Raw genomic sequence first — 25,425 nt, 5'->3', positions numbered from 1 at the left:
TTCTCCTAATTTTTTCCTCTTTCTATGCGTGCTTCATTTTGCAGCATGCGTAGAAAGAGGAAACTGCCATCAATTATTGTTTTTGTGCAGGAAGGTAACTCTTCCTGCACAAAAATAATCGTATCCGCAACGCAGTCACCCTTGCAACAGGACACAAGGGTGCCTGCACTGGTGCATGGCAGCAAATTGTGCAGCAGCGCAGGGGAAGCACACAAATGTATTGTATTTTTGTTAATACGACGCATCCCTGTGCTTTTAAAATGACACAGCTCGGCGCAGCAAAATGGCTTGCGGCACCACGCTGTGTTATTTTTTTGTTGCAAATGAGGCCCCAAGTTTCAGAGTCGTTGCTTCTAAAAGGTAAGCATTTCACTTTGTGCGTGCAGATAATGCACTTTTTAATATTATGTGTACTTCAGATATAAGTGGGATTCAAACAAACGTCAGCAAAAGCCCACACAACTGCTATTCATTAAGTGACCCCTGGTGACCTCCAAATGATGTCCATGCAAATGCGGTGCACATGCATGAGGGGCTCTTTGTGGAGCTCATAAGTGCCTGGTGAAATACTGAAGCGCTTGCAGCAATGACAAAGCACACAGCTGCACTTTCTCAGGACAGCTCTACCACTTCAAATTCAACAATGAGAACGTCAGAAAAATATATTGGCCATTTTATAGAATATTTTCAGGCACTATTTGACATGAAACATCAGAGGTCTTTCAGTGTTGACATCATTTGTTGGAAGCAGTTCATAATATTATCGTAGGGAGATGCTTGACTTGCGATTGGAAAGTATCGCCTCATTTGGATAGGGAACGATAAACTTTGTTTTGAAGTTCAGCTCACACAATATTTTTTCCATATGGAAACGTAAAGGAAAGGTTTCTGTGTGGTATTTTCTATGAAGAGTTAGCCCTCGTTTTAAGCAGGTTGGTAAACTTGACCGATCTGCACACTCTTGTTTGCACCCGAATCAGCATTCCAACCCCTCACAGTTTTCCCACAGGAATTTACCGGGAAAACCCTGGTGGATTCCATGTGAGACAAATACTCTACATTCTGGCCCTTATCATGAGTGGCCTCTGATTTAAAATGGGTGCGGTAACAGCAGTTGCTGACCCCTTTGCACATATGAAGTCCGCTTGACCGACACGCATCTCTTTACATCCACCTGGAGATTTCAGATGCTGAAAACAGTCAACATCTCCAAGTGAAAGTATGGAGGAAATTGAGAATTACTGTGAAGTAAGATATGGAATTGCCAATTCCCCTGGTAATTACTCATTTGGTCCCTCAGGGTCCAACTTCAGGAGTAACTGGCACTCCTGGTATCGGTACCTCCAAGGGTGGAGATAATCATGCCCACGGCCTTGGTCAGTTATAATGAGAGTGTTTCAATGTTGCTACTCCAACTAGAGTGGTATACTGGAATAGCCCCCAACGAGGTACAAGTCTAGGGATTTGGAGGTAATATCACACGCGGTAAATACAGCACTTGCCAGTATAAGTATTTACACTGTGTGTTACTGCCGTTAAGAGTAAAGGGCCTCTCAGATTGTGGGCAGGAGAATTCTAGTCGTGCATAGGACACATTAACACATTAAGGTATCGCTCCTTCTCTGCATGTCTTACACTTAGCAGTTCCATTGATGGATCATATTTGCAAATTTTACTTTGCGAATTCTTCTATTGAAGACCGCACAGTAACAAACCCAAAAGTCCATTCACCCTCAACGACAAGGACGGAGAACACATCCAGGTTGCGGACGCTTACCTTGGCAGAGAGGTTCTGCGGGTTCTTAGGCAGGATGTCCACTGCTGCTTCCCTGCAGCGGGTAGGCGGCAGGTTCATCACAGCAGTAGATGCTGTTGTGTGGGTGTCTTCACTGCAGTGACCATAGCTGTAGCTGCTGGCATGACAAGGACTCTCTGAATGGGCGCCAGGAAGGCGATGAGGCGGCTTCACTGGAGGTGAGAAAGACTTGGCTGCTGAAGAGACATTTGATTACTATTGATTTGTGCTCTCTTAGATTTTAATTTTTATTTTTATTATGTAAAACAGGTCTGAATATAGGTATTCATTATATCAATGTACAGGAAATATACAGTTCAAGGTCAACTTGCACCCATTTGTTATTAAAAAAATGCCATCGAACTACATTAAAGGGACCTACTCTCTCCGATTTCCTTTTTACTAGAGTCACTTACATGGTGCTTTGCAAAATAATGTTTATCTCTTAATATATATTGTTCATAATATACGTACATTTTAAAAACACCACAAATAGCTGAAAACAGATAGTAGCTCAAAGTCGATATTTGTGAAGTCTGAACTTTAAGACACACCCTACTTGAAGAGGTAGTCAGTCTTGGGCAGTGGAAAGCTGTAATAAATGAATTTAAACTTATTTTTAGGAGTGATTATACTTTCTTCGCAAGCATGCTTAAACATTTCTTGGTGGCACCAGAGAATTTCTGATTTCCTGTTAGAGTCCCTCCAAATATTAACTTCCTAAAGAGATGCTGGCTCGACAATGCATTAGAATGCCTATGCAATGCATTAGAATAATGCCTATGCAATGCATTAGAATAATGCCTATGCAATGCATTAGAATATGTCAATGCAATGCATTAGAATAATGCCTATGCAAAGCATTAGAATATGCCTATGCAATGCATTAGAATATGCCTATGCAATGCATTAGAATATGTCAGTGCAATGCATTAGAAGAACGCCTATGCAATGCATTTGAATATGCCTATATAATGCATTAGAATATGCCTATGCAATGCATTAGAATATGCCTGTGCAATGCATTAGAATATGCCTGTGCAATGCATTAGAATATGCCTGTGCAATGCATTAGAATATGCCTATGCAATGTATTAGAATACGATCTAGGTAGAAGCATGAAAGTGGAATGCTTAAGATAACCTCTTGGGATCATGGGAGCAATGATTGTTGCCAGATACATATACCACAAGGAAGGAGTTTGCCATCATTCCCTCCTTGCGATTAGTGCAAGCGCTGCTCTGCCTACTGTCAGCTGTTTCCACTTTGAGGCCTGAATCTGAGTTAAGTAGCACTTGTGGTGAGAGCCGGGAAGAGGAGTCAAAATCAAATACTTCTTCCGCTGATTTGTTGTCAGCAAATGCACCCACTCCCTCAGCCCATATCACTCTATGGTCTGTGTGAGATAAATGCAATGGCTGCCACAAAAAGTGCTGATGTCTGCCAGACTGGGAGGGCACGATTTCCCCCCAAAAGTTAGGACTTTCTGTTATACACAAACACTCCGAGGAAAACACATAGGAATCTACGCCAGGCCTGGAAAGTCGTGTAGCATTGCCAATGGGGGACTCCGCATAGGGGGAATAGCCTTCCCACTGCAAAAGCACTTTTTTTTCCATTGGAAAAATACTTTTTCCTGTGGAGAACCCCGGGAAACTCTGGGGGTTCTCTACTATCTTTCCCAACCTGGAAGAGGGGCTACACCAATCCTCAGCTGGTGAAATCTTCAATCCTTTTCTGAGTAGAAAAGTGAAGGAGAGAAGTTAGTGGAGGCTGATAAATTGCCATGTGTGTTGGTGTTCATAAACTTCCAGGGCTGACCGAGCCTTGGAACGCCCACTTCCCACCCTTGAGAGCAGAGAATTTTACATTCATGGCGTAGATCTGCGTATATTTAAATGGGCTTCCACCTGCCAGGAATCCCTTTGGGAGTTCCTGACATGCTATGCTCTTGTACAATTTTCATTTAATCTTTAGCTCATCTTTTAGGAGCTTTAGTCATCAAACTGATGAAAAGTATTTATTTTCTGGGCATGGGGCTGAATTGAGCACCGTATATACTATGACAGTAGTAGACATTTGTTACTCGTCTGAGTGGGATTTAAAAGGTCTAATGTTGGATTGCCTTGCCTAAGTAACTATTATGACTACTTTATTATTTCCTCAATTCCTTGCACAGTGATATGCTATATAATAATACTCTTATACCTGTCATGGAGGCTACATATAAAAACTAGAAAATGATGCATATAAGATTGATGGAAAATGAGAACCTGTTTCATACGTCAGTTAACGTAATCTTTTGATGCAATTAAATGCCCTTGAGATTGGGACCCTAATAAGTCTGATATGTTGTTTTCGTGTTTGCTTTCAATGCTGTCCCAAACTGAAAAAGGAAACAACTATACAGCGTGCTTGGTGAGAGTAGGAGAATGCCGAGTTTACCTTCAGTGGATTGTGAAGTGTCTCGTCCTTGCTCTAGTGGTGATATTGCATGTTTGCCAAACACTTGTGCATCAAAACTGGCATAATCAAAGGGCACTTTTCCAAACTTGTCCTTCAGTTCCTTTGTCAGCGTGGTTCTGGGAGAAGAGACGGGGAAGGCTGTTTTATGCCCGTGGTGAGATAGCTCAAGATGGTTCAGTAAGTGTGGCCTGCAGAAAGAAAAAAGCAATGCAGATGTGGGCTGAGGAAAATGTAATCAAGACAGAAATATATAATGGAATGGAGCATTGGAGGAAGTATGAAAGAGGTGAAAATGGAAGGGATGATAGAGAGAAATGGAGGAGGAGAGAGGGAGCTAGATAAAGCATGGAGAACGAGCACATAGCAAGAAGGATGTTAAATGCAATGACAGTGAATTGTAGAGTTGTAACCATAGAGGAGCAAGTTATTTGACGTCAAGTAGTTATGCATGCTAAAAGTGAAGTAAAACGAGAGTTAAGGATTAAAGGAGAAAGTACAATATCAGAAGCAGCTACCATAGTGTGCCAGGCTGAACTGACTGTCAGGAGTAATGAAGCTGTAAAGGAAGGGGATAATGAAAGTTTGAAGATGTTGCATGCAAACTGAGAGGAGAGAAGTTACAGAATTGAAGAACAATAACCTGGGTCCCCAGGATGATTGGTTAAAGGAAAATTCAGTAATATGTTTCTAATTTTGGCTTGTGCCGTGCTATGGCAAACAACAAAAAATGCCGTGAGCGAAGTGTAATGTTTGGAAGTCACTATGGCCATTATTAATGTGAGTGCAAAAAAGGAGGAAATCATACAAGAGACTGGAAATCATACAAGAGACTGTATCCAAGCATTACAAGATACTTAGAGTGCCTAGTGGAGATAAATGGAGTACTGCTTAGGGTGGTAGCAGACTAAGGATGTCCATATACTAAAATGGCTAAGAAACAATGGAAAATAACATTGCAGCTCATTGGGAGGAGAGGTTCTTCCTAACAGACATGCATCATGATTGGTAGGTTCTTAAGTAACATGATGACGTTCTACATTTTGAAATTTGATTTCAAGGAAAGAGAGCTTAATAGGAAGTTAAACATGGCTAAAATGTGCCATCTTTGTAGGATGAAGTGATTAAAGCAACCTAGAATTTAAATTGGAATCCAAGACCAAGAAAAAGAATTTTGAAGTAAGAGTAATATATTTGAGTATCAGAGAAGTAGTGACGCTTGAGAAGGAGATCCATAAAGTATTCAAGAGTGGAACTGGGAAAGTTAAGGCAGTGGTGCACCAGATTACGGTTAAGAGTGAACCATAAATACACATGAAAGGTAGGAAATATTGAACAAAACAATTAGGTTGAAGGTAAACAATTTGAAGATATTGAAACCTAACAGAACCAGTGGAGTCTTTTTTTATTATTGCCTCACATTATGATGTCAAAAAGAATTAATATCAAGGTCTGTTTTTGTGAGGACATTAGAGATTTAAGTAAGAATTTCTTTATAGATTAATTTCCACTAGCTAAAGGAGCCTTGAAGACGAATGCCATCTTCAAAGTTAAAACACTCAAACTGCTTTTGAAACAATATTGTGCTTCTAAAATAGATGGGGGCTCGGAATCAGTAAAGAGTTCGAATGAATTTGTAGGGAAAGGTTTTAAAAAGGTGAAATCTAGAAGGTGGAAGTGGTAGTGCTATATATTTTAATATTCTTAAGATTTTATATAATTCTGAGTACTTTCAATTGTACGATATTAGTTATTAAATTGTATTTTTTCATATTTTTGATGGGAAGGTATGTGGATAGAAATATCTGAAATAAATATTGTAATCTGATACTGAACATATTTGACACCATCAATTTTAGTGCTTCATATAATCAAATGAGGCTCCATTACTATTACTAATTATCAGCTTAAAGACTGCCATTTGGAATGCCTGTTGCATATGCTTTTTGTCAAAGGCTAAAGAATATATTGTCCAAAAACTTGGAAGGTATTATTTACTTTCGGGCATCATTTTCTGATGGCTACCAGCAAGGCATGGCATGGTAAGACATTGAGAATGGTACTGAGGAGTCTCAAGGAAAGAGGAAAGTATAAGCTAAGTGCAATAAATGAAACATACCTGGGGAACAATTTAGGGGTAACAGGTTCCAGTGAGGATGGACCTTTAAAAGTATGCTCTGGACAAGTTAAGCAGCCCGATATATTATCTGCCTCTTGTTTTAGGAACAAGTAATAATCTTCTCTGGAATTCCATATTTTACAGCCAGACATGGTTGAAATAAAAATACATGGTCTGTCCTTGCATGACACACACCATTCTATTGTTAGATATGATGTTATGGAAAAGCTTATTATTGGCTATAGTCAAAAGCAGTAAAAACTCAATGTAGTCACACCATAATTTCTAATGTCATTTTTTTACTTTCTGGTTGTGAACCAATAGGTTTTCACTGCAGTCCTGAACAGGAAAATTGAACAGCAGACTAAAATGACTGGACCCATGGCCCAAGGATGGTTTGGTCATCTGTCAAAGGATACCACTGATGGGGCTACCAGAGGCACTGCCGGCAGGAACATGTTGGTTCACCTGATCAAATTTGAGTGGGAGGACTTCTGGTTTGTGAGACTGTGTTTGTGGTGGAGTACTTTGTCTGCTAAACTCTAAATAAGATCCTTTCTTTTTTGTTAATTAAGCCTGTGGTAGGTGACTGTACTCTTTTGTGATGTTTTAATGTATTTTCTTTGCTTTTCAAGCAAATGTTGTTGTAATGTGTAACAACATGCTTAACAGTAAATGCAAAAACAGGACCCTATAACTTTATGTTTCATACTGAGCCTTAATGCTTCTTACCTGTGAATCTGCTCAAGATTCTGCCCACCTGGAGAACAATCATATTTTTCTGGAGTTTTTGTCACTTTTTCAGCTGCAGCTATTGGACAACCTGAAAGACTGTTGAAGAAAGAGATGAACCTTCAATAAGAGAAGTAGGTTTTTCTTACATTCATAACCATTGAAAGGGTGAACATTTATAACATTTATGTGTTTATATAGCTTTAATACAAAGTCACATTCCCAGAATGAACGTGAGATTGCTGTCTTTTAAATTTCTAATAGTTTGATGCATTTTGCACTTAATATGGCTTTCCTTGGTATTGTTTTTACTTTGTCTTTTTACATTGCTCAACACGTGAATAATCTTTCACATGTTCAATGAAAGTGCAGGGAGACAAATATATAAATAGCATAAAAACATTAAGTACATTAAATGTACATAAACCTTCCATATGCACTGCATCTAAACTTTGTTCTACATAGCATAGGTGGAGATCTCGATCTATGCTTTATTGAGCTACAAATTAAAAAGAACAGGCATCATCTTAAGAAAATAAAACACAAGTGACAAACAATATTATAAGCACATAAATACAATTCATATTTAAGGGCTCTGACCTCTTCTGCTTGTGATGTGAGATGTTTCAGAGCCAGCTGTCACCTACATGTGTGTATTGTGTATTGGTGTGTGTGAGTAAGAGAGAAAGAGTCTCTGTGTGTGTTTGTGTTTGGGACATGCACTGTGTTATGATGAGCCTTTGAATATGTAAAGAGTGGTGTTAGATGTGTGATGAGTCATTTATTATATGTATTAGCAATTTACTTATTTTTAATTATCTATATATGCAAATAGTTTTTATTATTTGTGCACTCTGATGTATATAGATGTATGCAATGTCGAAATCTGTATGACATTGTGCACTCTGATGTATATAGATGTATGCAATGTCGAAATCTGTATGACATTTTTTATTTTTATTTTTAACTTGTATTACATTTATTTTGCATTTTTTTTACATTTGTAAATTTTAGAGTACATTTGTGTCAGCAATGTCTGGAGTAATAAAAATATTTTTTATTTTACTTATTTTCTAAGGTCGATTGAATGTGGTTCCCTTGCAGTACCTGTGAGTGGCTATGTGTGGTGAATGACTTACTCCACTAATTGGTTGCAATATGTGTAATCCCGTTTCAGCTGTAGTACTACTTGAGTAGTTGTGGATATCAATTTAGTGAACAGCAACTACATCTTTGTGAATCAGGCTCTCTGTAAATTGGCCTGAAGGTATAGGTCGAAATCTCCATGAGCACCTTAGTGAAATGCATTTAGTAATACATGAGGTAATACTAAAGGAGGACTACTTCACATATTCAAAAATCCATTTGTGGATGAGAGTTTTACCTAGAAGACCCTCTAATGGGGACTGAAACAATTGCTTCTCTGTTTTTGCTCATATTTACATGCTTTAGCTATCTGGAGACCAGTACTCCCACCTCTGTTCATACCTATCCAGGGAGGCATGACTGCACCAAACTGAACATCCTGGAATATGGTCTGCCAAAATATTGAGGGGCAGATTTACAAGCCTTTTGCGTCACTTTTCCCATGTTAAAAATGACGCAAGGGGTTTGTGAATCTGCCCCTGAGTTTTTAATATTCACGTTCTCTTATATCAGCTCCACAATATCGAATAACAACATGTTCTTCAGAAAAGGAGATTTGGAATTAGTAACACGAAATTGATACTTCCTTACATACTCATACCTTGACAATAATCCGAACCCGATATATGTGCTGAGCATTGTTATTTAAATTTATATTTTGAGATTCAACCACATGGAAACTGTCAAAATGAGCCGCAACCTATCTCCTTCCAGCTTGCAAAGCAATGAACTCTAATTTACTGCCTCCTTCTACCAATATAATAGAGGTTTGGACTCTGAAACGTTTGAGTGAAACTAAGTAGAAATGTATCCAATGCTGATTGAAGGGATTGAGGTTGTGTGACAGATTGACATTATGTATGGGTTTGATTCTTAATAAACGCTTTTCTACCCGCTGCTTCATTTCAACCTACGGGGTAAAGTGTATGGGGTAAAATTCGAAATACCATGTTCATATTAATTCTATTATTATTGTTGCTTAATGGAATGGGCATGGGCTGCTACTACAATGCATCTCTCATTTATTTTGTATACTGTCCTGTGCCATGCTTTTTGGGGGTTTGCATGGTTTCGATCTTGAAGCAAGGAGTTATGCAAAACCATGTTTTAAGGCAGGCTATGACATTTCGAGGGGTACAGCCAGCTCCATGAAAAACTGTGATCATTTCTCAGTTATCCATTATTATGGACCCCAGCGAGAATGTAAAACTCCTTTCATAAACAACTGAGTCTCCTACAAGAAGTTCCAGGCATTGCAGCCTTTTCCTTACGGCTGTATTCGCTTCAATCCTGGCACGCATTCTCAAGATGTTTTCAGTCTGTCACATATGGAGATGTGAGGAAGACTTGGTTAAATAATGAGGAAATAACAGAAACGTGCTAATATTTACTTACATAATGTATGAGGAATGTTTATATGAAGTTCACATTGGATTATTAAGTTTCACCTGCTGTAGTTTTAGTCATGTTGGAACATTCAGTGCCTTCGACAATCTGTCACATTTCATTCTTTGCGAGCTGGGTTTTTAACTCTTGCACATTTCAACCCTTGTTTTTAAATTTTAGATGGAAAATGTTGCAATTGCTGGCATACTCCATCTTGCAGTGTAATCTGACTGCAGAGGGGGAGGCTCTTGGTTCTACCAGGGCTGGCGCGAGCAGGTGGCAGTGGGATCATGTTCTTCAGCTCCTAGCCCTCTGCCTAGCCTCCTCCAGCAGGACTTCACCCCTTGCCCACCCTTTTTCAAACGCAGTTAAGATATTGATTAACCCCTTTCATTTTAAAGGTTAATGTTTAAGATGTGTCCAGATGGTACACATATTAATTAATCTCGCTGATTTGAGCTAAAGTGCAAAGTCCCTGTCATGGGAGGGAGGAAACTGGGAGATGGCAGAAAGATAAACTTTCAGCTTCTCCAGGTAAAGAAATCATCTACTCATCTGGGAGCTAGAAATACACACAAGGCATGAGTTAGGCAAACCCAGGAGCTTGGACAAAGCTTTTAGCCATGAGGTCGTACTGAAAACAACTTATTAAAGGTTTAGAAATAGTCTGAATTACAAAACAGGCGATAAGCTGTTAGACTGCTAACACAAAGCGTAGGCCTCATTAAAAGAGTGATAATCAGTGCTTATCGTAGAGTCTAGACACCAGGGCCCTTCCTGATTCTTGTCTACAGAGGCACAGAAGGGGCATATGTGCATGTTTTCAACTAAATCACACAGCTTACAGATTCTACACAGGCTCTCATTACCAGTTGGCCATTTGCTTCTGATAATTATTGGGGAAAGGCATAACTTGTCAAATGTCGGGTAGCGGGGCTACGCAAAATTACCAAAATATGCTGCACAATTATGTGCAACCACAAAAGATGCTTCTTGCACTGAAAAAATGTACCCAAATGATCTGTTCAGGTGCAAATTCTGCTCAAAATTTAATTTCCAGTTGATTTCTGGTTGCTTGTATTCAAAATACTGCTGCTCGTGTTTGGATTCGTAGTTTTTGCCCTTAAAAATTACCTGAATACTCTGTTTGGGTAAAATATCTACCTAAACTCTTTGTTGACTTCAAAACACTGTCGTTTTCATTCAGATTTGTATTTTTGTGCTAAAAAATACCCTACTATTCCACTCAAGTAAAAAATCTACCTGAAATACCACTTGCATCAGAAACTTACCTGAACAGTGCAATTTGCTTTAAAATGTAGCCCCTAAAATATGCAATGGAAAGTAATTGTATAACCTTTGTATAACCTTTGTACAATTTGTTACTCTAAATTACCAGTATTACCCCAATTACTCTGGCGTAATTAAAATTTCCCCCAGTCCTAATAAATTGCACTCCCACTAAAACCTGACACCAATGTGCTTGGTATTTATCAGTTGAGATAAATATTACCGATGGTGAGTTTTCATGAGTAACCTGCAGATTTTGGTGCTTATTGCACAAAAATCTGTGTATTGAACACAAAACTAATTTTGATCCTTGCATTAATGATAGTTATTGCACATATCAGAATGTATTGACCAGCTGATGACATACATATATGTATGAAAGTTTGGTTTTGCGATTCTCAAATAGCGAGTTTTTGTGAATCGCTATTTGAGAATCGCAAAACGCTATGTATGTAGGATTTGTAAATAATTTTGCGAATCCTACATATTACTTAATTGTGAATTGCAAATTGCGATTCGCAATTAAGGAATACCTCCCCATTCATTCCTATGGGACTAGAGGCCCATAGGAATGAATGGGAAGACATTCTCAATTTGCGATTCTCAATTAGAGAATCGCAAATTGAGAATGCAATTTCAAGGGTGCCAGGGTGTTAAAAGGACACCCTGTTACATCCCTGAAATATGCATGTGTGCACATGTGGCACACATACATGCCCCGAGGGGATGTATGTGTGTCACATGGCACTTTGAAAAATGCCAAAAAGTGCATTTTTCTGAGAAATCGCTTTTTCTGTGCCTCTTACATTGAATGTAAAGAATCACAAAATGTGCGATTCCTTAAATGCAATCGCAAAATAACGAATCGCAATTCGTGATTCCTTCTTTTGCGAGGCAGTTTTACCTTAATACATCCCACTTAGCTAAATTCTGTGAATTTCGGCGTTTGCGATCGCAATTATGAATGATACATATGGCCCTAGGTCCTTACTCAGCAACTTTATGACTTAAAGCATGAGCTGCATACAGCACAACTTGTAAACATGCAATAATGGATGTTATTATTTATTTTCAAGATATTATTTCTGCAGGCCATGTACAAACTCTTAATAATACTGAATTAGTGCATGGTTCCAGTCAACATGATATTTTGAAAATGTGAGCAGTCACATATGATCATGTGAGAAACTGGGTTGTTTGTGGAGGGATATGAAACCCTACTCAAGCAACACCCGAAATCCTTGTCAGGGTGAACCACAAAAGTCACAAAATCAATCTATGTTAACCCTCTGGTAGCGTGACATAAAAGCAGTCAAGTAGGCAATGTGTAAAGTAGTTATGCCCTTAAACAGTAATAAAGTAAAAACACAGTACAAGAAAGCTCCCACACCAATTTAGAATAATAGAGTAAATTTTAATAAATGATATGATACCAAAACAACAAAAGTCCCATCAGAAGAAACGAAGTTATGAATTTGTAAAGTTTCGAATGAAAACTAGTGCCAAAGAAATCAAAGCGTCAACTGCAGACATATAGTCACGCGAGACCAGGGCAAATCCACAAGTTATGGCTGACACAATAGAGTGTGGATTGAATACACAAAGTGGAGTGGGCCTGGTATCCACTTACCTTCTGACTTTGAGGTAATTTCAAAGAGAAATGTATAAGAAGATAACGTTCACAGGGGCAAGGCAGCCTTGGGTGTCCATGGAGGAGATTTCATCATTGGGGAGCCACTGAATGAAGTTCAGGTGAAGATTCCTTCGTTCAAACTTAATCTCTATTTGGAAGTCAAATATCTCCAGCAGGACGAAGCTGCAAGCTGTAGCTAATGAGGGCTCCACAAGGCCCGATACCCTTTGTGCAATGAACCGCTGAACAGGATTTGCTGCAGCAGAGATGAATGTAGATGGAACCGCTGCAAAGTCAGGCCGACCAGTGATGCACCTTGGCCGGATCGGCAAGCAGGTAGGTCGTGGTCTCCTCTCAGTTCTCAGAGCACTTTTTCGTTGAAAATATTCTAAGTCACAAGTTTTGGATATGGCTATTTAGGCACCTTTAGCACCACGTCCGAAGGTCCAGGACTGTTGGGGCACTTTGGGTGTCAGGACTCACTCAGGCTGAGTCCAGGTGTGGGATCAAAATGTTTGAAGCCTTTTAGGTTCCTGAGGCTCCAATCAACCAGCCAAATAGCCCTTAGAGTCACTCTTGAAGTCCTGGGTTCAAGTAAAAAAGCAGGGTTCAAACAACAGGGCAGGCTTCTGAGGCCACAGATCAGGCTTCAGGCAGCAGAACAATCTTTCTTGGTGCAGCAAGGCAGTCCTTTGAAGTACACAGCTGATGACAGCAGCAGGCAGTTCTCTGAGAGTCCTTCCACAGGTTCACAAGTGACTCGAAAGACGGGTCTGAGGGTCCTATTTTTTAACCTGGTGCCCCTTTTGAAGTGGGAGAAACTTCCGGAGGCTTCCCCTCATGGAAATGTCTGGAATTTTCATGTCTCCCTGCCCTGGTCCCAGTGTATCTACAGGCACAATAGGTTAGTGTGAAGTTCTTTTTGGAAGAGCAGATCGCAGTCTTTTGAAGTGCAAGTGCGGCTGTGCTCAACTCTGCCACCCCATCCTGTCTGACATGGTCAATCCAGGCACAACTAGTCTCTCTATTGTGAGGCTCTGTGGGAGGAATACACAAAGGCCAACTGACATCTATAACCAGTCATGTGATCCAGGAACAAGCTGCAGGCACCAAATGGTTAAGGCAAGAAAATTCCCACTTACTAAAAGTTTGACGTATTGGAAAGGGGTTGGGCCCTTAAAGGCAGCTAGAATAAGCCTCCCTATAATGTAAAACAACAATACATTTTCTAGCTGGCTCTTTTAAAAAATGAACAATTCCAAAAGCAGGGTCCACTAACTTGATTATCTTGGCCCTTGAAATGTCATAAGTATTTGTATTTCTTTGAATTCTTTTCTTTTTCTTTGAATACAACAGGCTATTTGATATGTATATAACAGGTTTAAGTATAAAAAAAGAAGAAGGTGGTCCATCTAATACATGTTACAAACTGTAGTATCTCTCAAAATGAATTAAGGAATTTAAGTGAATAAATACAGGTGCCAAGATACTCACATTTTTGTACCTTGCTTTTGGAATCATTCATTTTTAAAAGAGGCAGCTAGAAAATATATTGTTGTTTTACACTTACTAAAAGTGACATTTTCAGAATTGTGGCTTCAAATCTGACTTTACCATTAAAGAAGATTTTAAATTAGAATTACTCAGACATCAAACATGAATCTCCTACTCACTCCCAATCAAAAGATATCACGTATTAAAATTAATAAGGTAACCCAATGTTAACCTAAGGGAGAGGTGGACCACACAGTAGTGAAAAATGAATTTGGGAGTTTTTAAGTGACAGAAAATGTAAAACCTGAACTAGGGTTTATCTTGTTAAAATTTCAGTTAAGCGTGCTGAAAATGTTATGAGCAAAGAAATGTGTCACATAGGTTTTGCAATGGTTGTATAGTTGATTATCTCCATTTTTTCCTGATGAAAAAATACTTTTGTCTATTATGAACTGGAGCAAACTTGTATCTTTCATTTAACATCATACAAAGACCCAGAAAAGTGGTTAATGAAATCATAGCCTAAGTCAATTAATTCAATTGCAAAGAAAGACGTAGTAGGTGCCAAATTGTAAAAGATCAGTTGAATTGTGTGGAACCATAAATTCCAATAACATAAACAATTTCTATCTATGCTCTGAAAAGGTATCTAGGGGATCTTCTTCTAAAACCTTTAAATCAAGACAAGAAAGCCTCATATCTGCCATTGGCTATGATCTGCTGTTGCTCATTGTCTTAGTGTGGAGGGTCCTGCGGTACCCACTTATCCTCCTCCTCAATGCTGTATTGCACTGTAAAGCAGTACACAGATTTGAATGCTGCTCAGCAAACATGTGTGGCTGTTATTTGAAATACACATACATGTATACTAAGTTACTTGTTTGTGCTTGCATTACATCAATTGGTAGCATATGTACTTATTACTTGTGGTACTATATTAAAATATTTATCTTGAGGCTGACATCTGATGTATTTATGTAAAATGAACCCTTAATAAACATGAGACTGACTTACCTCCGGTGTGTATTGCGATTGCTGTTGACATGGCCTCTTCCACTGCATCCTGGGGTTGGGCACTTAAGAACATTTTCATGCATTGCAAGAACTAAGAAGCAGGGAAAAGGCATATATTTAAACCAAAGAGAAAATCACAGGATCAAAATAATTCTAAATGATACAAGAAAGGTTTGAAGGTAATTTACCAAAGACGTGCTACTCCTTTAGATCTGAACTACAGACCATATTTTTGCAATACAACCAAATGATGTATTTGTTCAAATTTATATATCAGTTTGTCATGCACGTTTAATTCATATCAGTATCTTTCAGGCCATAAAGACAAATTTATGACCCTCATGACCAATTTCTGTAAGTTTCCTAGATGCAAATACAGCATGGAATGATGATAACAAATAAAATGGTTGATGCCTGATACAGAGGATGTCTGAAATAATGCAATATGTGACTGACGGTGATGATGTCTGTTGTGACCACAAGTAGCGAATTCCCACCAAACTGTAGGAATGTGGCACAAATTAGTGTGCCTGAATCAGCTCTAGCACCAATGGAAGACTTGTTAAAAAATCCACATGCTTCCGAATATATACCATAACATCGCATGCGTTTACAACGTATGCGATTACAGCGCGGTTGTTACAACGACCGCGTTGTTACATAGCAGTACATTACAACGACTTGCTCTAGATGGCGCGCTGGACAAGGGAATAGTATAATTTACTATTCCAACTCCAGTGTGTGCAACAGTAGGGAAGGTGTTGGAATAGTAAATAACACTATTCCTTAGTTCAGTGCGCCATCTAGAGCAAGTCGTTGTAACGACTTGCATTGTAATGTACTGCGATGTAACAATGCAGTCGTTGTAACCACCGCGTTGAAAATGTAACGCGATGTAATAACCGCGTTGTTAAGGTTGTTTCCCTTTGCTTCCCTTAGAGGATCGCAGTTGTTTTGAATTGGCCTGCCTCATGTTAAAAAATTCTTACGTTGCGGAAAAAACACAAAAACTCCAGTCTTTGATCACTAATTTATGCAATGTTGCCTAACTCCTAAATCCTTTCTGTAATCACCATCTCCTTAGCTGTTCCTTCTCTGATGTTCCAGCTTAGTCTGTGTATTTAAGCGTACAAACAATAGCTTCTCTCTTGCATGTGTCATGTAAAGCACACTAACACACAAAATCAGGGAGAGCAGTGCTATCTAAGAGTATTCAGTCAATACATACACATATAATATGGTGATGTAGCTGAAGCAGCGGGAGGATCCATCTCAGAAACAGGAGTGAAAGTTGATCTTTTTGAATCTCACTGCAGAGTGATGACCAAAGGAAACAGCCTAGCCAAGCATCACCCTGCGCCAGGGAGGTGTTTCCATGGGTGTAGTGTGAGTGTTCCAACACAATATCCATGGATTTTAACGCATCCCCAGATTTGCAAGAACAAGTACACTTGCATTATGCAGCACACATAGAAAAAGGAAAAACCTCTCAGGATTGTTTTTGTGCAGGAAGGTATAGGGCACTTGGTAGGGCACCAAGGGCACTTGGTTAATGAAAGTAAACTCGTTTAAAAAACAAACAAAACAAGAAACTATACTTCATGGTTTACCTTCATGCACAAACACAATCCTGCCTACAACCTATGCCCCCTGTGTTGGCGCTAGTCTGACAAAATGGTGCCAGCTCAAGAGAAAGGGACAGGAATGAGCAGTATTGTATAATTGCGGTGCATTCCTGCCCTCTACCTGTGACGCAAGGCAGCGTAGAAAGGTTACTTGCTGCGCTGCCCAGCACCACAAAAAGTCATAAATATGCCCCATAGTCTTTTCCCATTTTGGCTGGCGTGGGGTGGTGTCTTGTTTCTCAGACCAGAAGAAACAATGCTATGATATGAGACAGATCCTTTTCAGAGTATTTCGGTTTTTTACCCGTTCAACTAGAGAGAGTTGTTTCCCCTGCAATACTGAGTGTGCTTCATGTATGAGGTGAGATTCTTGCAGTAATCACTGATTTGCCTCCAGGGATACGAAATTCTAGTATACATCTGGAACTGTAGTTGTTCCTGCATTATCAACCGAGCAAGGGACACCATATTTATATTAAATAGCAGTAGAGATGGAGACAGGCCCTCTAGGCCCACATATGATATGGGTTTCACTGTCAATGAAGAGGGTACAATTCTCATTTCCTTGGTGTCATTAGACCGGACAAATGGCTCTATAATCGAATCAGCGCTTTTCCCACTTTGATTACAAGCGCAATTTCCAGGCTACAGTTTCTGTCGTGTCATCACATATGTGTTTCCCTATCAGCATTATGCTGTGGACAGGACGTGCAGTCTGGATGTACACAATCAATAGTGAACAGCACTCTCATGAGTAGCAGTTTCTGACAACATTATCGTCAGTGAAAGTATTCCTTGCAAATTTCATCCTATCAGGTTTTTGATGTGCTGTCCAGCCAGAGGAATGAGAGGAGGAGACAGTGGCCAGTTTCATGCTGCCCTTTGGTGTTGAGGGCAACAAATAAAGTGGGTAGGTGACTTTTGAGGTGGCCAAGGGCACTTGGTTGATGAAAGTAATCTTGTTTCAAAAACAAACAAAAAAAAGAAATAATACTTCATGGTTTAGAACGTGCATGTACTCCAAGGAGAGGGAAAAGATCTACCACCGGTTGAGACCCTTTGCTCCGCGGATCCGGACCGGTTTGTTATTTTATGGACAGGTGGTGTTTGCACAGAGGGATTATAAAACAAATGTATTTGGACAAACACAATGGAGATAAAGCGCGGTCAGGCAGATGGGTCTTGTTAACAGGTGGATAAGTAGAGGTTCTTTGCTATTGGGTGTCGGTCATAAGTTCATTTCTGCCCTTCAGGAGGGGTTTAATTCACAGGGAAATAGCTCTCTCCTAGGGATACCGCTAGAGAGCGTTTCAGTGAAATATGCGTTATGCAACTGTATTATGCTCAGATGGAAACTTCCTTGTGTGCTCCGGTACAAAGGCCTCTGCTGAGCACATATTTGCTTAGTGTTTGAATGTCAATTAATATAGATTCGATATTGTACACACTGGGCTTCTTTTATTTCCAAACGTGAAACAAAACAGGCTCTTTTGTGAAATCTAAGATAAGAAATCCTGGAATACTGTCACCAAAGTATCACCAGTCCTGCTCCGGCTCACAACAGAAAAATACTCTGGACTAAACAAAGCCAAGTGTGTAAGTCCCACTCCTCCTATGCTAGGCCCAACTTCTATCGCAGCCATTTTATATTAAGGGCCACTTAAAATATTCGTAGTCTCACAGAGCGTATTATATAATGTATAAGTGCCTTCAGTATAGAAAATCCTTCACCCCTTTGCAACCGGTGTAATTATATTTTCCAAAATACACTTCTTGATGTAGTTATAACATTGCTGTACTTATCGGGATTGAGTGCAAATGATCATACTTATTAGCATAAAGCGCTTCAACGTCTCGTTACAGGTAGAAAGCGCTAAATAAACGCAATTACAATATAAGGTAATACTTACTTTCCAGCGGGACTCTGACTTTATGCGGACAGCCAGACAGGCTCCTGTGGTGTGGGTACAGTCCGGTCACGTGTCCTGAGCCATCACATCCTGGAATTGGGCACTTGGTTTCTCGCCTCTCGTTCCTGTGGGAACCTGTTAAAACATTACTTGGCTTTTTTCAAAATGTTTCTAGTACAATGTATTGCACAGCATTTAACTTCTTTAGAACGTCTCATTAAAATGCAGCCCATAGCTGTGAACCATTAACTGGAAGAGAGAACCCTATTTTTAATGGTTTTAATATAGACAAAAAGATCAACAGTAAGATTTAGAAATCCGTGCGCAAAGTGAGGTGATCCAAAGAGTGCTCAGAGGTTTTGACAACAGAAGTGTATGTTGATTTAACTTTCATAGTAACATCTGGTATTGCAGTGCTTAGAAATAACAGGAGGTGCGGTATGAAGCACTGTACCAAACAGGTTCCTCTTAAAATGGTTATTGTGTTGCCCTGTTATCAGGTAATGCCTTCAGGTACAAGAGCAAGGAAACAAAATATCAGATTGTCCTAACATTTTTAGCTGGCTCAAATGTGAAACAATGTAAGACTGGTCCTGATCTCAACACTCTACTCCATCCAAATTTATCTGTAGCACCAAGGTACAAACCTCCATTGACAAAGATGTGCTTTCTGGGCTTACTGTACATATTAGCATTGACGGTTTGCTCTGCATTTTCATTGTTTATATTGTTTTTTACAGAAAAATGTAAATCAAGTAATCCATACTAAATATGAAGATTCAAGGTAACACCAAGGTTCTTTCTAATTCACAAACACTAAGGCTATCTTTATGATTTTTGTGGTGCAAGGCAGCGCCACCTAGCTGTCCTGCGTCACAGGGAAAGGGCCGGAATGCGTCCTATTTATCCAATACGGTGTATTCCTGTCCTTTTCCCTTGCACTGGTGTCGTTTTGGCAGCTGGTTTTCTCATCTCCGGGGCACTCTGACTAGTATAGGACTGGCTTCACAATGGGAAGACCCTCTAACAACTTCCCGGGTAATTTCCGAGAAGAAACTTGTGGATTGCTACAGGACCTCTAGACTCCCCTCTTTCATGGAGGGTCCAGCTGTTAGTAACGTAACTAGGAATTTTATACAGATGAAAGACGTTTATAGTTTTGATATTTTCCTAGACAAGATCCAGCCAGTATTAGCCAGGAAGTTGTATTTTCAGTTCTGGCATGGTTCACCCACCCTGTTCACTTTTCCAGTGATTGGTTAATGGAATTAGATCGGAATTGTCCCTACTGTGTAACATCAGAAGACACCGAAGCACACATACTTTTCTTTTGTCCGGCATATAAAAGAGAAAGATAAATGTGGATAGTACAGGTCTGTAGGAACCTAGGTACTCCTAACCAACTTGAGTCCCTCAGTATACTGAAATATGATCTCCCCCCCGCAATAGTATTTGCAGTTTCTAGATTTCTTTTTTGCATAGGGTATGTCAGGAAAAGATTCCTAGGATAAGGGATGGGTAATTCACATTGATTAGAAAAGAGGGTTTCTCAGATGATAAAAACTAGGCCTTATGCTGGCATGGCATTTGATTTTGATACTATGTGCAGGGGGCCAAGAAAGTTATTAATGTTATTTTAAGCTTTATTTTTAATCTCATAGTGTCTTAATTCAATATGGTTCTTAATGTGTGCACATTCGATTTATGTGCTTTTAATGTTTTGATAAACTTTTATGGTTTATAAAAGCCGAATTAAAGACTTAGGGGTCCATTAGGATATAGGGCGGATTGCCACCGTCCGCATGGCGGTGGCGATCCGCCCTACATCCTTCCCTGCCCGCCACCCATTTCCCCATGCCATATTAGTATGGCGGGGTACCGTGGCGGACGGGAAGACCGTCAGCCGCTTTTCCGCCCGGTCGACAAGTCGACCGGGTGGAAAAGGGTTTAATATGGTGGCGGTGTCTGCTAGACACTGCCATCCATATTAGTATGCAGGCGGGAGGCAGCCAATGCCACCACGGAAAGGCATGTGGATTTGGAAGTTGGGGGCCTGTTGCAGGCCCCCAGGATGTTGGGGGGTGGGGGGGCACATGGGTGGTACCTATGGTACCCCCCTGCATATGCATGAACAACATGGCAGGCACCACGCAGTGCCTGCCACGTTGTGCATGCATATGCACAACATGCATTTTTGGCATTGCAGCGGGAAATGCTAAAAGCACCGCCTGCTGCAATGTTAAAAATGCAGGATGCGCCCGCCAGTGTGGCGGACGCATCCTAATCACCCCCACGGGACTGCTGCACTTATGGCGGGCGGTCCCTTTTTACGTCAGGATGGCAGGCGGACAAAGTCCGCCCGCCATCCTAATGATGCCCTAAATGTATGAATAAATGTAAATAACACATACAATCTGGGTGACATAGCCGACCCTTTAGGAGTACTTTTCAAGGTCTCTCTTTTTAAAGTTTTTGTCTCTTAGTTGATTTCAGTTGGGGGGCAGCATTTACCAATTGTTGTCTTATGACTGTTTTTTTAAAAATATATGTACACTGGTAATTGTATGCAATCTGTTTTTATGATCTTTTTTTATTTATGTATATTGGGCCCGATTCACAGAACTAACTTAAGACAAAATCCTAAACTTACTACCATTTTGGTATTCACAGAAGGCACTTACTCATTTTGGTATTCACAGAAGGCACTTACTCATTTCGGTATTCACAGAAGTTAGGAGTCCTAACTTTAGGACTCCTAAATGACTTCTGTGAATACCGAAAGTCTTAAAATTAGGATTTTTCTCAGTTTAGTAGTAGTATAGTTAGGACTCCTAACTTTAGGACTCCTAAATGCCTTCTGTGAATACCGAAAGTCTTAAAATTAGGATTTTTCTCAATTTAGTAGTCCTAAATTTAGGACTCCTAACTTTAGGACTCCTAAATGCCTTCTGTAAATACCGAAAGCCTTAAAATTAGGATTTTTCTCAGTTTAGTAGTAGTATAGTTAGGACTCCTAACTTTAGGACTCCTAAATGCCTTCTGTGAATACCGAAAGTCTTAAAATTAGGATTTTTCTCAATTTAGTAGTCCTAAATCTAAACTTAGGACTACTAAATTGAGAAAAATCCTAATTTTAAGACTTTCGGTATTCACAGAAGGCATATAGGAGTCCTAAAGTTAGGAGTCCTAACTATACTACTACTAAACTGAGAAAAATCCTAATTTTAAGGCTTTCGGTATTCACAGAAGGCATTTAGGAGTCCTAAACTTAGGACTCCTAACTTCTGTGAATACCGAAATGAGTAAGTGCCTTCTGTGAATACCAAAATGAGTAAGTGCCTTCTGTGAATACCAAAATGGTAGTAAGTTTAGGATTTTGTCTTAAGTTAGTTCTGTGAATCAGGCCCGATGTCTTTTGCACTGTGCACTTTTATGGTTCTTTCAACCAAAATAAAGTTAATATGAATGAATGGATAATCCATACTAAATATTCAAGGCAACATTGTGGGTCATTCTAATGTCACAGACCATCAGACATTAAGGGCCAAATTTAAGGTTTTTGTGATGCAGGGCAGGGCAGCAAGCCACCTTGCTGCACTGCCCTGCGTCACAGGGAAAGGGCAGGAATGCGCTGTATTTATCCATTATGGCATATTTCTGTCCTTTTCCCTTGCACTAGTGTTGTTTTGACAGCCTAGTGCCAACTCAGGTACTCTTGTACCATGGTGCAAGGGTGCCAGTGTTGTAGGTAGGATTGTTTTTGTGCAGGAAGGTGCACCTTCCAACACAAAAACAATTCTAATTTTGCTGCAGAAAGAGTAAAAAAAGAAGAGAACTAAACATAATTCTCATTGTTATGCCTCTCCTGGGGAGGCATATCATTTTGGTGCATCCCCAGGTTTACCAGGTTTGATGATTCTGGAAATGCATCAAAAATCATTGGAGTAGCGTGGGAACACCCACACAAAACCCATGGAATGCCTCCCTTGCAATAGTACTGCAATGCCGCGATTTGCTTTACATTGCATTACTCCAGATTTTTGAAGTCATTCAAAGTCAAGCAAAGTGGCTTTGCCTGACTTCAAAAATATGACTGAAGGTTTGGATCGCATTTGCACCACATTGCATGGTGCAAGAGTGACGCAAACCAGGTCATAAACATGGCCCTAAAGATTTTGTGTGCATTAACTTTATTTTATTTTCCCGCATGAATAATGTAGGTGATTGGTCACTTTTTTGGTCAGTTGCCTGTTTTTACACAGTTCAAGTTGTGAAGCCTAGTTCTCTAAGCTTGTTCAAATGGACAAGAAGCTGATAAATAAAGGGAAGTATAATGGAATATATGGGGGAGCACTCACTTGTGAACGTATACACACATGAAAATAAGAAAACATACATGTACAAATTAGACTTTTTATTCAGAAACCATACACTACACAAATGCATAATGTGCATAATGTGTGCAGCGCAACCCTAGAACAGAACTGACACATCTTCACTGCTGTGTGGATTGGACCCATCGTGAAAGACTTGCATTGCTGCTGCGGTCTGCATCGCACTGTGCAACACATCTTTTCTGCAGGCTCTCACATCTCACATCAAGGGCAGCCTCGATGATGACTCCGGACTCCACATCGCAGCCTCACAGCTCTTTGGAACCAACGTATCTCCCTGACTGCGCTCTGCATCCCCTGAGGCTGGACTGTGCATTGCAAGGCATGTCACCAAGATCATCGATGCAACAGGATTCCACACTACAGCTTTGCCGCATCTCAGAACCAACACATCGCCTTGGCTGTACAACGTGTATTCGACGCAGATCCATGCAACCCTGTGCAACCAAGGACTTAAGGTAGTTTGTTCAGCGGGCCTAACTGGGTCTCTGTAGCCACCTCACACTCCATTGTGGTCGGCCTGAACTTATGACTTTGCCCCGGCTCAGCGTGGCGACCTGATAGGCATAGTTGGTGCTATCTGCCTTTAGTGCTATTTTTTCTTAGAACTTTATAATTCAATATCTCTGGTTCTAACAATTGGATTTTTGTCGTTTTGATCTTGATCTATTTACTAAATTAAGCTCTATTTTTCTAACCTGGGGTGGGATATTTTTGTGTGATGTTTTCACTTTGTTACTGTTTGAAGTGCTGCACAAATACTCTACACATACCCTCTAAGTTAAGCCTGGCAGCTCTGTGCAGAACTACCAAGGGATTATGCACAGGTTAATATGGAGTTTGCTTGTGCCTTACCCTGACTAGGACTGTGGTTGTTGCTTGACCAGGGTTCACACCCCAGTCAATGAGTAGCCCAATTTCTAACAACTTCCATGCTTTGGAACATTTCTCATGTGTGGTTCGTGCTCTGGACTGCAAACATGCTTAACTATAGACTGCAAGACTCATACAATACCAGTTCAACAATCACCAAGACTGGCACTTAATCAATCTACAGGTCATCTGTAATGGCAAGGTGATTGGTGTAAATCATGAAATGTATGTTTTGGCAGTCAGTGAGTGATACATCAACATGTAGCTGCTTGATAAGTAGCATCACAGATGCAAGTGTATTGATGCGTGACATGTTCATGAACCCACAAATCATACCCCATGTCATGTACATGTTGTATTACCATTCCATTGGGTGCTTAGAGAGTTAGTCAGATTGACGGACAGTAAGGGCTGAGCAGGAGAGTCCTCGATAACAACCCCAATGTAAGTTCAAGAAACACTGGGACAACTTTATTCACAGGCCAGACTAAAGTTGAAGGACCCTCTGGGAACCATGTCTCGGCAGCAGCTCCCAGGTTCCTGACCTGCCTTACCCCTCTGCACCCACATGCCATGTTTGTGTAGTGCCCATACATGAATACCCAGGATTTTCTGTCAGAACAGCTGTACAGTTCAGGTCAGGTATTATTACATAAAATCAACTAAGGGCACACTTCTAAGCCTCTCAGCATTTAGAACTCCTCACCTCCTTCAAAGTTTACTATCCTACCCTCAAATAATAAATACTTCCGCTACCTGTGGATACTGAAAGTGCCCTTAAATATCAGTGGTCCTCTCAGGCACAACTCAAAGAGAGTTGGGTGAATCAGCTGCTCCCCACAAGTGTATCAGAGCTGATGGATGCAAACACTACTACGGAATGCAACTGTGGAGCCAGAGAGTCGATTTCTTCGACACAGACAATTAAGGGCAGGGAATTATTTAACATTGCACACAGAACTTTCAGCTGTGGTAGTTGCTTGTGCTACATTTAAAGTCCATATGCAAAACACATTTGGGACAATTTTATTTTAGATGAGAAACATTACTTTGTACAAGAAGAATATGCATGACAGCACAGCAATAGTTAAACATTTTGACTCACAATAGGTGAATGTGTGTGAGTGCAGGAATCAAAGATTCTGCAGGGAAGAAGAGAAATCTGGAGCTCTACCTGTGCTCATGAATACCCATCAGGGAGTGGCGAAAGATATACGCTGATGTGAGGACATACATGAAGCAAAAGGGAAGCAGAAGGGAGGCCACTGACTTTGAAGAAATAACAAAGAGTGGAGTAGAAGGTGATATATGCTGGAAGAGACAATGGGAACACCAGTAAAACTGTAAAACTGAGGGCACTGGTCACCGATAACCACATCTGTGACAGAAAAAGAGTGGAAGGCCACTACGAAGTCTGAAAATCAACACATTTATTCAAGATTCTTCTATACAATCTGGCTGCAAAATCCAAGGAACAGAAAATGGATAGTAGATATCACTGAAAGAGAAATAGAATGATTGAATGGCACTGTATTTAGAGTATAATCGAAG

The 25,425-nt window shown here is 40.1% G+C and overlaps 1 protein-coding gene across 3 annotated transcripts in view; it reads right to left on the bottom strand.

Annotated features, from left to right (window-relative positions):
* ST18 (ST18 C2H2C-type zinc finger transcription factor) overlaps positions 1-25,425 on the bottom strand; it is a 388,994-nt gene that overhangs the window by 116,958 nt on the left and 246,611 nt on the right. For 2 of the 3 annotated variants that reach the window (XM_085605637.1, XM_085605639.1), the window contains exons 7-11: positions 18,608-18,742; positions 15,073-15,163; positions 7,110-7,208; positions 4,241-4,449; positions 1,778-1,992 (exon numbers count right to left, since the gene is read on the bottom strand). In XM_085605637.1, the coding sequence (XP_085461763.1) occupies positions 1,778-1,992; positions 4,241-4,449; positions 7,110-7,208; positions 15,073-15,163; positions 18,608-18,742 (749 nt within the window). The remainder of the gene's footprint in view (positions 1-1,777; positions 1,993-4,240; positions 4,450-7,109; positions 7,209-15,072; positions 15,164-18,607; positions 18,743-25,425) is intronic. The other variant, XM_085605638.1, reaches the window with a different exon arrangement.

Source organism: Triturus cristatus, chromosome 5_1 (assembly GCF_964204655.1).
Source record: "Triturus cristatus chromosome 5_1, aTriCri1.1, whole genome shotgun sequence".
In the NCBI taxonomy this organism is placed as follows: Eukaryota; Metazoa; Chordata; class Amphibia; order Caudata; family Salamandridae; genus Triturus; species Triturus cristatus.
The sequence above is the reverse complement of the archived record's forward strand: the minus strand, read 5'-3'. Positions and strand labels throughout refer to the sequence as shown.